The 13677-nt window shown below is 39.2% G+C and overlaps 1 protein-coding gene and 1 long non-coding RNA gene across 12 annotated transcripts in view; one reads left to right on the top strand and one right to left on the bottom strand.

The window, feature by feature from the left end:
- The window catches only part of NEDD4L (NEDD4 like E3 ubiquitin protein ligase), a 337595-nt gene that overhangs the window by 323247 nt on the left and 671 nt on the right, over positions 1 to 13677 (top strand). For all 11 annotated transcript variants that reach the window (XM_034774262.1, XM_034774264.1, XM_034774265.1 and 8 more), the window contains 6 exons: positions 4064 to 4137; positions 6822 to 6882; positions 7664 to 7723; positions 8250 to 8357; positions 10876 to 10972; positions 11571 to 11643. In XM_034774262.1, the coding sequence (XP_034630153.1) occupies positions 4064 to 4137; positions 6822 to 6882; positions 7664 to 7723; positions 8250 to 8357; positions 10876 to 10972; positions 11571 to 11643 (473 nt within the window). The remainder of the gene's footprint in view (positions 1 to 4063; positions 4138 to 6821; positions 6883 to 7663; positions 7724 to 8249; positions 8358 to 10875; positions 10973 to 11570; positions 11644 to 13677) is intronic.
- The window catches only part of LOC117879228, a 36908-nt gene continuing 34253 nt past the window's right edge, over positions 11023 to 13677 (bottom strand). The window contains exons 3-4 of the long non-coding RNA XR_004646203.1: positions 13579 to 13644; positions 11023 to 13275 (exon numbers count right to left, since the gene is read on the bottom strand). This is a non-coding gene — a long non-coding RNA (uncharacterized LOC117879228). The remainder of the gene's footprint in view (positions 13276 to 13578; positions 13645 to 13677) is intronic.

Below are 13677 nucleotides of genomic sequence, written 5' to 3' on the forward strand. Positions count from 1 at the left end.
GCATTGGCCTGCTAAACCAAGGGTTGTAAGCTCAATCCTTGAGGGGGACATTTAAGAATCTGGGGCAAAAATCTGTCTGGGGATTGGTCCTGCTTTGAGCAAGGGGTTGGACTAGATGACCTCCTGAGGTCCCTTCCAACACTGACATTCTATCATCACTATTTCCTGTCTCTCACTTACATTTGTCAGGAAACCTCTGGCAACCTGCCAAAGTAACTAAACACCACAAATGTTCTAAGGCAGTGGTCCCCAAACTTTTCAGTCACGCTCTCTCCTCTCCCCATCCTGAAGCTGGGGGGGGAGTGTGGACAGGGGTAACAGGGCCAAGGTTGGGGCCACAGCTGCAGGAGAGTCTGGGGTTGGGGCCGAGAACAAAGCCACAGCCAGGGGTCAAGGCTGGCACCGGGAGTGGAGTCGAGGCTGGGGCAGGAACAGAGCCATGGCCGGCCCACAGCCTATTCCCGCCTCTCCTTCCCCTTGGGGCACCACAAAGGCAAGAGCTCCCCCATTTCCCAGAGGGGTGCAGATGGCTGGAGAGAGACTCAGGCCAGGGTCCTCCCAGCTACCCCCTGCATCCCATATAATCTCTGGGAGAGCCACATAGGGCAGGAACTTCCTCAACTCTTGGGTGATGGGGGAAGTTTGGGCATTCATTTTTTTTCTCCCCCACCACCACCTTTTTCCCCACCTGACTACCCCCAGTCCCACCATCTGGCCAGCAGTCCATCTCTCTCAGGTGCCTCTCCTGGGGCCAGCCAGTAGATTTGCTCTCTCCATGTCATTTGGGAGTGGTGGAGGGGTGGTGTTGCCTGATGTGCCTCTTGTCACCTGCTTTCTGCAATGGTAGAATTAAAACATTCCCCTTCCTTCGGGTCTACTACTTTCCCTCTCAGCTTTGAGACTGATAGATTCCCCACATTAATGCAGAGAAATCCCCCAAGTAGCAGTGGCACATACAGGAGTATTTCCAGTCTTACTGCAGTTGACTGGGGTTAGGAATGGTAAATTAGGAATTTTAAAAGGAAGGATACTTCTTGCTTCCCCAAAAAGGTATAAATGGAAGCAAGTGATTGGTAAGGGAGTATGGGACCTGTTATGGGAATGAGAAATCACAGCTCAGCCACAGACTGAATGAAACTCACAACTAGACAAAATGCGTACAGCTCCTCTTGCAGCAAATTAAAAGCCTTTAGAAGGTAGCGTACGTGTTAGATGATACAATAGCCCAAATTTTCTCCAAGTTGATTTCACTGTATTGCACTGAAGTGCTCTGAGGAACTAGCATCCTGGAGAATCTCTTTGTGGAAGTGACTGAATGAAATCCTTAAGGAAGTGGTATGTACCAGAGAGGGAGACATCTTTGCTTCCTGAATTTGCTATTGTCCTTGATGTTTTTATTCTACATACATAGTCCAAAAATATGCAAGAAGTGAAGAACAATAATAGAATTTCGAACATCTGTTCTTTCTCCTTTAAAAAACAACAGGAGGAGGATTTTGATAGTTCTTACTAACAAGGCAGGAAATCCATGGGGTGGCTATTATCAATATGTAAAGTGCTGGGGAGCCTCCTTTCAATAACAGAAAATGAAAGGACCTGTGCTACATTCAGAGCCCATAATGGCTCTGAGATATTGTTTGTCGTTGTCTAAATGTGATGTAGCTTCTGGTGATGGGAAAGAAACAAGCAACAAAATCCTACCTCGTCTTAGAGGCCATTATTTGTGTCTGAAATCTGAATATCTTTATCCCCTTTGACCAGGAGACTAAAGCTGTTCTTTTATTTGTGATTTTCTTTTGTTGTCTTCTCTGACCTTCAGTTATTGCATAGCTGGGAGTCTCTGTGCTCTGTGTATGTGTCTGTCCCATACTGACGATAGTTTTTATCAAATCTCTCTTTTCCCTCCGCACCGTTTTACTAGGTACTTAGTTTATTGTTGTGTCCCCAGTTACTGGGGACTTCTGAAATGAAAATGCTGAGAGTGAAGTACAAGGTTGTACCTAACATGGGCTAGATTCACTTCATGGGTTCCACCAGTAGAACTAGACTTCAGGATTGGGCAGTAGAAATTCCCAGGAGCAGAATAGTAGTTTAAAGTTAACCAGTGCCTTTCATCCTAGACCAAGTGCACATCCTGCACTGCAGGAGTGAATCAAAGCTCATGTTTGCACTGTAGGTGTAGTCACACATTCTGACTAAATACCTAGAATCCAGTTCCAGCATAATGTGAACTTGGACTAATACTTTAGAGGGTTCTCTCGGGGACTTATTTGGCTGTTCCCAAGTGTTGGTCAGGAGTCTGGAGAGACTAGCCTGAAGACATTGTATTCACCTTTATGACAAATATGCTGTTTTTATTTTTTTCCTTTGCAGCTGCTGCTAAGGGGCATATGTTGTTTGACAGCTCGTCTTGTGCTCAATCTGCCATTCCATGCTTTAATTAAAAGATCCCATTTTCTGGCTTATGCAGTGCTCATCCGGAGTAATTTTTGTTGAACTCCTGCTTGTCAATTTTATTTTGCTCAGATCATTGTTTGCATCTATTTTAGTTTACTGTAAATTTTGGCATTTCTTGTTTTAAAGGATCTACCAATGAGTAAGTGGCAAACAAATACAGTAAATGGCTTTCAGTCTTACTCCTTTTTTCCCCGTCTAGGTTACCTCACTTTCTAGCAGAACTATATAATCATCAGAAACTTCTTTAGAATTCTGTCCTCTTGGTTTTTGTGCTTAACAAAATCTTCTAAGAACTCTGCCTGCTTTGTGGTGGTGCCCTTTTTCAAATCAAAGTTTCTCTGGTTATTATGCTGTCTGCTAACCTTTTAAAATTCTTCAAAATATTTGTCTAGATCTTCAGATAGCTGTTCCGCATTTTGCCGAAACTGTAACATGTTCATTATCCAAATGACTCTTCATACTCTGACCTAGTGTTCTGATCGTGTCCCTTCTGCTAAACAATTCAGTATTAATCAACTACTAAAGGAAATTTCATTTGTAATGGGCGCCTCAGATCTGCATAGATGCCAGGGGCACCCTGTGGCACCATCTCAAATGGGAGGCTCCATTGAAAAGAGCATATAGCCTGGGCTGTGTTTTCCTCACCTAAGCTTCACAGGGAATGATGTGTGTCACCCACCAGTCATATTTCACCCTTTTAGCAACCCCAGTCATGTGAAATAACCCCCCCATATAGAATCTGGAGAAGGGGAAATGGAGCCATGGAAGAATGGTCTCCCCTTTTCTGCATGGGAAGAGGGGACACTTGTGAATGGAGAAGGAAGGAGAATGACCCAGACTCTGGTGTGGTAGTGGGCAGTTCAGGAGGTGTAGAGGGTAAAAGTGCCACCTTTATAGCCCCCAATCCTGTTTCCTCCACAGACTGGACTGGTCCCTAGCATAAGTTAAAGCAACCCATGACTGTCTTATGTCTAGCTGCCATGGCCCCAGCGCTCATTTTCTTTTACCCCTGGACACTTCTCCCAGTACTACCCAGGGGTTTGCCCATGCTGGAGAAATACTACCCCAGCCAGTTAAGTTGACACTGTAGCAGCTTTGTGTTGCTGGAAGACAGCCACCATAGCAGGCTTGCTGTCCCAGGTGGTGTGAGGTGGTCATCCAAAAATTGCTTCACAGTCCATCTGTGTTCTTGACTCAACAAACCTCTTTTCCCTATTGAGCATTGTTCATTTAATTCTTTACTAGTTGAATAGTAAACACAAAATGCAGCCCTGCCTCCTCACTTAATAATGAAATACAATGCATAATTCAAGCTCATAAATGATCATACAGCAATCTGTCCTAATGATGCCAGCTTTAAATATGAAGCATCTCGACACTCAGTATAAAAGCCTCATTAGCTATTTTAACATATTAGTTACTTTTTAACATACATTGAAAACTATAGAGAGCTTATGAATTAGAAAATAGTTTAACAGATACTTATGTAATAACTCTCGTCTAATGAACTTTTAACACACTATTCAAAGATAGTAGATCTTAAAGATATATTTCCTGAAATAATTCCATGTTTTGTTTTTGTTTGTTTTTGTCTTTTAAAATACAGACGTATCAAGTCGATTTGAAGCCAAATGGGTCAGAAATCATGGTAACAAATGAAAACAAAAGGGAATATATTGAGTATGTATATACTTTATTGTATTAATTTAAAAGTCTAACAAACCACAATAGCATGCTTTTTGGAACGTAACCTGCTAAGGTATTACAGTGTGTAGCATAAACGCTACAGACAACTGATCATTAAGTAGAAAAATCCTTTTTACTAACATGACTTGTCTGAGTATTAGTCTTTTGCTGGTTTGAATTTTATCATTTTTAATCACTGTAGAAAGTACAACCAAGATTAATCAACCCAATTCATGGAATGTATTAAAAGCTGTCTGGATGTTTTGGCAGGTAGTACTTTCAAGACTGGGTATCTATCCATTCTGGGTTTTGCTATTATTAATACTAGACTTTAGGGTATAAATTCTAAACCAAAAGAAAGTCCAGATCTAAACACTACCATCTGAAGTCAAATTTACTATGGATGGAAATGGATATTAGACTAGATAGCCTATTCAATTAAGATACAATAAGCAAACAGTAAAGCTCTAATTAATCTATTAACAAGCACGCGTAAACAAAACTCTTTTTACTTGCGTAGTATTTTATAACTTTTTGTTCAGCATTCTGGTCATGATTCAGCAAGATGCATGAGAGTTAGGCACATGCTTAAGTAACATATTGAATTGGAACCTGTAAAATGAATAGTTGCTACTTCTTTTCCTTTATATTGTTTTCAGTTTTCCAGTGTACTGAGTGACTCTCATGGGAAAAGCATTAGAAATTCTATTTTCTTCTGTTTTTATGAATTCTTTTCTGTTGCTGCTCTTCATATCTGAAATATATCTACAAGCCTAATTGTTTTTACTTGATTGAAGGCATGTTATTTTTCCTGACTGTTGTGTTTGCAGACGCATAAAATTAGGTGCCATAAACATTTATTTTCTCTTTCTTCTTAATACTGAGCAATAAAGAAAAGCTCCTTGAAAATCTAGGGCTATGTTGTGAAAGTTTGCACAACTGAATTCTGCTTGCACCAAGGTTCTTCCTGTGTTGACTCACATATTCAAGTTATTCTCAGAGATGTGGAATGGGTAGCTTTTACTTGTACACTTCCACATTTCCTGGTTGTACACTCATATGGAAATAATTAGCATATCTGAAAAAATCCTGACATAAAATTCCACAGGGATTCCCCCCACTCCTCCCAGAACATAGAAATAATTTGTATTCTCCGTTACACTAACAATACTCAAGCTATTATGTATGAAAATATAAACTACACCTTCGTCTTCCTCACCTTCTCTACCCACAAAAAAATAAAATATACAAACCAATAGCTGCTCACAAGCCTGCCTGATAACTAAAATGTATCTCTTAAACAAACCCCGTATTAATAATCAAGAATGCGTGCTTGTGAATGTAGGGAAGGAATGAGGAAGGAATTGGAATTACAAAGTGTTATTCAAAAAGACACAAAATGTTAATGCAGAAGTGATTTAGTATTGTAACACAAGCAGCATAAATGCTTGAGTTTCTGTACACGTTGGTGGCAGTGTAGATTGTTTAAATATAATAGTGACTATTGTTTGCAGATTATTTAAATCATTTTACAATCCTTCTTAGAGGATGCTGAGGCTCAGTATTCTTATTAAATCAAAAAACAAACAAAAAGCCCTTCCCAAAAACTGAATTCCTTGTTTTATCACAGGTGGATGTATCAGTGCTATTGTCTGTAGATATAATTTCTGCATAAATTCATTTAATCTGTAGAAAATTGTTAGAAGTTCCAAATACTCTTATAAAAATACTACAGTGTTCTAAAGTAATAATCCATCGGTACAATGTATACCTTCTCTTGACCACTCATATAGTTAAATGCAGTAATAATTTTTATCATGGGACGACGGTATGCAATCATAATAGTAATACAGATTTCAGCCACAAAACAAGTAGCACTAGAAAGTTTATAATGGAAATTCAGGCTGTAGGCAAAACTTTCAGAAGTTTTGCTTTTTAATTGAATTAATGGGATGACTTACTATCCCAAATTCACTTTATATGTGTAAAACATACAAGCTAAGACTTTTAAAAATGGGTGCCTGAAGTTAGGACCTTAAATCCATATTTAAGTATCTAGGAACTCCTGGGTGTTTCAGTGCTTTTGAAAGACAGACTATTTCTTCAGGTGCCTAAAAAATAAGGATAAATAATAATCTTAGAGTCTACCTTGAAAGCCCCATTTTTTTAAAAACTTAGAGTTTTCTAGGCTATTTCAATCAGAGACCAAGTTGTTTCACCATGTTCTGCTTAAAATAAATTTAATCTCCATAGGAACAAAAAGATTAATTTCATTTAACTTCTGCACTTTTACTGCAAACCTCCTAATGATGTGGAAGGGTCATATCTAAAGATTTTTAAACATATGTCCAAAGCCATTTAAATGTAAGCTATTCTTTGGGATTATTTTTTTTATGCTCATTGGTGATTTTTTTTTTCAGCACCTCATGTCTTCTCATGGAAATTTGAGCAGTTAATGAAGAGATGCACATATTCATATGCTCAGTAGACATCCAAACTCAAGCATAAATTGGAGGCATTTTTCCCTTCGTTTGCTCTGTTTATTTTATATCAGTGTTTGATGAATGATTACTGAAGCTATAAATGAGAAACTGAAAACATTAGAATAGGTGAGATCATTAAACATTCTGTTTATATCTTCTAATAAAAGTGTTTTTTGTTTTTTTTATCTGCTATAGCTTAGTCATCCAGTGGAGGTTTGTAAACAGAGTTCAGAAACAAATGAACGCTTTCTTGGAGGTAAGCTTCATTAGTTGTTTTCTGCCAAATAATCTTCTCAATTTATTGTGGTAGAGCAAGATTCATCTTTTTTGCATGGACTTGTCAGGCCTAAAAGTTATGGATGGGAAATCTTGCTGTATCCCAAAATTCTAGTGTTTAGAAAAAATCAGTAATATCCTGAAAACGTTTTTATGGCTCCTCTCCTGTCATATTCGTTCTCTTTCAACTGATGATCCTAACATTACCTTTCTATTGTGACCACCAACTATATTCCATTCTCAAAACCCTTCTTTTCCTCCCTAGCCAGCAGTGATTACTTCTGTGCCATGGTGCCCTGCAACCATGGATCCTGGAACCCAGTGATCCACAGATCCTACCTTTAATTCTCCCTTGTGTGTTTCAAATTTCATTGCAGTTCTGTCCATTGCTGCACATTTTTCAGGCTCTGGCTTCTAGAAGATTACAAGGATTGCTACTGCAGAGTGTCTGGCTTCAGTCAGTTCCTCCCTCCCATTAATTCACTAACTGCAATAGTCTTATGGAAACCACATAGTGGTTTGGGTTGTAGAAGATGACAGAAATTCTACTCACCATAGGCCTGTTGAACTGAAAAATCCTTGTCTTAAAAAATAAATAAATAAAATCTACATGCCACAATATAATATTCACCATCTGGTATGGAAGTGTAGGTTCATGTTGAGGAAGTTTGCTCTAAAATTAAGAAATGTCTGCCAAATGAAAACCAGATACTATAAATCTATTTTTGAGAAGACATTAGTTTTGTTTTGTTTTCTTTCAGGGATTCACAGAACTCCTTCCTATAGACTTGATTAAAATTTTTGATGAAAATGAGTTGGAGGTTAGTAGCTTTACATGACTTTGTTTTGTGGACAGTAGATCAATACTGCATATTATGCTTAGAAATGCTAGATTCTGGAGTGAATGCTGTATGAATGGATTTGAAGGACTGGGTAGATTTTTCTCTCTAATTATTTGGTCTGGTTGAATGTGTGTTTTATATCATCATGATTAGAGTGGAGAGAGATGCTTTTCATTAAATCGGGGGGAGGGGAGGAAACAAACATGTCTGCACAGATTGAGCTAGGTCCTTAAGCATGTTCAGAACTTGCTGATTCAGCGACAGATGTGGTCCCTGTCTCATTGAGTGAACATACTAATTACATTCATCTTAGTGGGGTGCACAGGTCAACATTCTCCAGGAACTCTACTAAAGATAGGAGAGCTTCCCTTTGTATTTGTATAAGCACTGCCTACCAGTTTAAAAAGAGACAGTGGAGGGAGGGGTTAACACTGTTTTGTGTAGATATTGTTTTCCTTTGTGCACCATTTTCTATTAAAATCTTAACAATTACATCCATATTTAGTTATTAATGTGTGGCCTTGGCGATGTTGATGTTAACGACTGGAGACAACACACAATCTACAAGAATGGTTACTGCCCAAATCATCCTGTCATCCAGTGGTACTGGAAGGTAATACTATTTACCCCACTCTTCTCATGATCCTTCTATTTCTGAGAGGAATGCTGCACTGTATGATGTACATTTTGGTGTGAAGTCTGGGTTTTTTCTCCATGAAAACACCAAACAGTGTCTTCTACACACACCGGATAATAACTACCGCTCTTCTTTTGTTGGTTGACAGAGTTCAACATATTCGTTAATGATCTGGAAAAGAGGGTGAACAGTAAAGTGGCAACGTTTGCAGATGATACACAGTTATTCAAGATAGTTAAGTCCAAAGCAGACTGCTTGTACTGTCACCCTGTTTAGCAGGTCTGAGTGTGTGTGGTTTTTTGTTTTTATCCTTTTTGTGCTCTGACCTCTTCTACTGCTTGAAATGATTTCTTTCCAATGTTGATGATATATCTGTATATTGTTATTGTGTCTCCCTGTGATCATTACTTAGCCTAGCTAACACACTTAGTTCTCTTAATATTTCCTTGATAACGAAGAGTACAGTCGCATCATAGACATGTAGAGAGGGGCTATTTCCTCTTCCCCTGATTTGATGCCTCTGCACATACAGCCCAAAGTCACACTTTGTTTGTCTTTGTTTTGTTCATCACATAGCAAGCTTGGCTCTAATTGGCTATCAGCTGCCACATCTGTTTCTTTCCATGCTGCTTTCTTTCAGCACTGATTCTTCCTCCCAATTTAAATCATCCTAAGGTTAGCCTTGTTGTAGCACACCCCTTCCTCCCAAAAGCCCTTTGTATAGACATGAGCACTTCAATTTTACTGTTATGCTCTTTGTGCATAATGTTTCAAGAATGTCTCCTTTTTGACCCTCTCCCTCCGCTCTCCCAATCTAGTTTCCCTTTCACGTGTTGCTCTTATGTTCGTAGCAGCATAGGGATTTAACCCACGATACTGGTTTGATTTTGCAGCTTCAGCAGTTTATGCGGTCATTTTGATTCTCTCAGATCTTGTTCTTTGTCTCATTCATTAATTTTTCACTTCGAGATACACCTGTACTGGCTAAATATTGAGCTGTTTTGTCAGGGAGGCAGGAGTGTTAGCTTAAATAAATGTGAGCACTTGTGCCTACTTGGGTAGAACATAAAGCATGAAAAATAAATCTGGAGCGATATGTTTTGCTGGATAAGGCCATTGAGATGTGTTTGCCATCAGTAAAAGCGGTAGGCTCAAGATATATAAATGCCACCCTGCTCTTTACATACATCCGGTGGCTAAAATAGCCATAATATACAGGTGTATAACCCCCATATCAAAACAATACCTTAGGGAATAATTTGATGTAAAATATAGAATTTCTCTGCGATCTGACTACAGCGAATTTAGCACATCCAGTTAAGTGAATCTAATCAAATTATATCATAGAAGATAGTAGCAAGGAATTGCATTATACAGTTTTAAGGAATCTCTGTCATTTGCTTTTCTGCGACTTCTGTTAGGAAGATTCATTTCACACACTTTGCTTGCTGCAGCTGTTTATATATATCAGTCTTCTTTAAGTGATTGTGCAGGGGCCTATGGTGGGATGTAATTGTGCACAACACATCTTGAAGAACAACAGTTATTGTACTACTCCAGGGGAATTCTGCACCACTACACAATGCAGAATTTTGCAGAAATTAATGTTGGGCACACAGAGCTTCCTTTTTTCCCATAGAATAGGCTACAGAGATGTTGGCTGCCACTAGGGGCTGCTGGACCTGGCAGAGCCCAGCTCACAAATAGAAGACAAGGCTAGGCGGGAGGGGGAGGGACCTGGAGGGTTCCCAGCTGCTGCAGTTCCCAGCATGCTCTGAAGGAAGGAGGCGGCGCATACGAAACTCTGTGCAAGCCCAAGACCCAGAATCAAACTGTTTCTCCCTCTGGATCCCTTGGGGGGGAGGGATTAAGGGTGTCTGGGCCAGGGGGCCCCCCCAGATGGGCTCAGGGGGGGAAGAAGGGGGCAGAAAGGCAGGAACTGGGTTGTCGTAGGGTTTAACTTTCTACTCCTGGAGGAGATTTTGTGTGTGTGTCTGTATTATTACAGACATACTTGCTGACAGGTATTTTGAAATAAATTACCAAAATAATTGAAACTGGAGTGATTATATAGTGTTATTTTGACAAATAAAATTTTCAGAATTTTAAAATATTGTGTGCAGAATTTTTAATTTTTTGGTGCAGAATTCCCCCATGAGTATTTTACAGGTAAGTAACTATTTTTACTGATTGTACCAAAAGGAAAGTCAACTCATCCAAAATACTGAAGTAACGTGTATTACTCCCAACTGCTGCCAAAGCACTGGGCTGTTTTGGGCTAATGGCAGTTGAGAGAAGAGTCTCTTTATCTAAGATTAGAAAGGCTGATATCACGCCAGCCAAAGAAAATACTGTAAGACTCTCCAACCTTTGAAGTTATCTATCTAGTTCTTGTGCTACAATACAAATGAATTTTTTTTGAAATCCACCTGATGCCTGCACAGACTGTTGTATTATGTGATACAGCCTGCTGACTCTCTCTGTTTGTGACTAGGCTGTCTTACTGATGGACGCTGAAAAGCGTATCCGGTTGTTGCAGTTTGTTACTGGGACATCACGAGTGCCTATGAATGGATTTGCTGAACTTTATGGTGAGTTAAAAATTGAAGGTACTTAAGGATGTTTAGCACAAAAAACTCTTTATTTTTGCTCTTTGAAATGGGTTGGACCAATTCTGAGTAGGATAATGGGCCAGCAAGACAACTTATGCACGACAGGGTTATTACAAGATGGAAGTTTTCACTCCAGTGTCCATTGAATTGCTCCTTCCCAACCCAAAAAAACCTATGGAGGCTTTATGACAGCAGCTGTGGAGGGCACGTTCTTGCTCTCTGCAAGAATAACCTTGATAGGGTAAAGGGTGCGTACATATGGCCGCTGCTGTGCTGATTGGAAGCCCACAAGTACATCGCTGTTGCAGTGTTAATGTGTACTTATTTTGTGGCATTATATACACTGCACCTAAAATTAACTGTATGGAATAATGAGTAGACAGTATTTATAAATATAGGGCCAGATACTTAGCTTCTTTAACGTGTACTTTCACGTCAGTGCAGTCTACCAATTATACAAGCCGAGGATTTAGCCTATAATTTTCAAACATTTAATTTTGAGTTATAGCATTTATGTAGTCTATCTAAAATCCAGTGCTTAAACTATACTTGTGGGGATTTTTTACTCTTTGTCCAGGTTCAAATGGTCCTCAGCTGTTTACAATAGAGCAATGGGGAAGTCCTGAAAAATTGCCCAGAGCTCACACATGGTGAGTAATGAAAACATAAAATTAAGGAGTTTATGGATTGTTACACTGCCAAGAAAGGATGGATACTGGTGACCAATTTTGACAGGAACATACTCTATCTTAGGATCATGCCTTTGTGCTATAGAGACAGTTTTCTATAAATGGGATAATCTCCAACCTTGTGCATTCACTGCCACAGTTCTAAACATTCAAGGAGTTTAGAATTATCTGCTCTTAAACTGCAGCCGGCATGGAACCAACAAAATTCCAGGAACTAGCCAGCTCAACTTTGGTCTGTTATAACTACTTCTCTTAGTTTCCAAAAGGTTCTTTGTTTAATCCTGTCCTTCAACACATTAAAAGCTGATCTATATTAGAAAACTAATAGGTGCAAACCCCTAATGTAGATGCACTTAAGTCACTTTAAATCATACATACTTTTATTTCGGTAAAAAATTTCTGTTCTATATGACGGTGATCCAGTTGTCCCTTAAAGTTGGGAGATAGTTCTCTTGGGCTATAGCTGATATGTTTTAATGTATTTGTTGCACAGAAGAGATTCTACTTGAAAGCTTTTTCACCTTATTTCAAGCAATTGCTACTCCTGTACAGCAGCTGTTAATTTTCTATCAAATTTGAAGGAACCCATTAGTCTGCAAATTGCCTTAAGCACTTGGCAATTAAACCAGTGTGCTAATGAGATGGAAGTGTCTTCTATAACAGTTTTAATCCCTTCTGCTAGAAGACTTTTTTGTGTCTCTAATATAATTTACCTTTTTCAAATGGATAAGGGCTTAATCCTGCAAGGTACAGAGCAGTGGGACCTGATCCACCACATCACTTGAAGCACATGGCTAAGTGTTTTGCTGTATTGGGGTCAGAGCACTCGACACCTTTGATGATCAAGTCCCACATTTTTGCCATATCATTATTATGCTGGGTGAATCTTCTGCCTGGATCACTTTCCCTCTCATCATAAAAATACTAGTTTTAAATTAATATGAAAACACTTGTAGGTGTTGGCATCCTAAAGTTTGCTCTGTCGCTTGATAGAAATGGTGAGATTTGAACAATACAGAATAGTGCATGGGGCTATTTACAGTGAAAGGTAGATTGTACAGAGAGGGGGACAGTGCTTCTGAGTGGCACGAGGAAAGGAACAAAAGTGCCTCACATTAGAAGTACATTACTATTTTGTTCCTTGTTTCATATGTCTTACAGAATTACTACCCCTTCCTCTCTGAGAACCTAATGAATGGAAACAAATACGTGACATGGGAAAGAGGGACTGGCAATTGTACAAATAGAATCTACTTCAAAAATTTCTTGTTCCCTTCCTCCCTCTCTCCCCCAACCAGTCCTACTTTTGCAGGCAGCTTTTACTCTCATCACCACATGCCTGGGTTCAGTTTCGGTGAATGACTTTTATTCTCTTCCTTGGAAAGTGGATAGAATGAGCTCTGTGAAAATCTGAGAGCCAACAAAGCACAACCACAGGGAAAAAAAAATGTGCCCAGGAGCAGCTGGTTCCATAAGCTCCATCTGCCCCTGCCTTGTCAGACAATTCACTGAAAAGCGGAGGCCTCAGCCCAATTGACTTCATTTAAGTTAGCCAGACACATCCATAAAACTCAGATGACAGGCCCTGAGAATCTGTGAAGCAAAAAAAAAACAAAAGATTAATTATTGTGAATGTTTTCCATGTATGGAAGCCCTATAAAATAAATGGGGCTTAAATTCTTTGGCGTTCTATAGAAAATAAAACTTACAGCATTTAATAGGAATCACCTTTCCATAGGTTTTTGAACCATCCTACAGAATTCTATAGCAGGAGGCTGAACTTACTTACAGAACAATTTCTGTTATCTATTAAATTATCAAGGATGTTTTCAAAGAGCCTTCTCTCTGTTTTTTGTTGCTGTTCCCACTCCCCTAGAGGGAAAATGAGCATCTGACCTTTAAATTCAGTGCATCTCTGTTGAGTCTTTGGAACTGATACAACTCTGTCTGAAGCCGGGTTTCCTATAGAAAGAAACCATTAAAAATACATTATTT

Source organism: Trachemys scripta, chromosome 6, assembly GCF_013100865.1.
Source record: "Trachemys scripta elegans isolate TJP31775 chromosome 6, CAS_Tse_1.0, whole genome shotgun sequence".
In the NCBI taxonomy this organism is placed as follows: Eukaryota; Metazoa; Chordata; order Testudines; family Emydidae; genus Trachemys; species Trachemys scripta.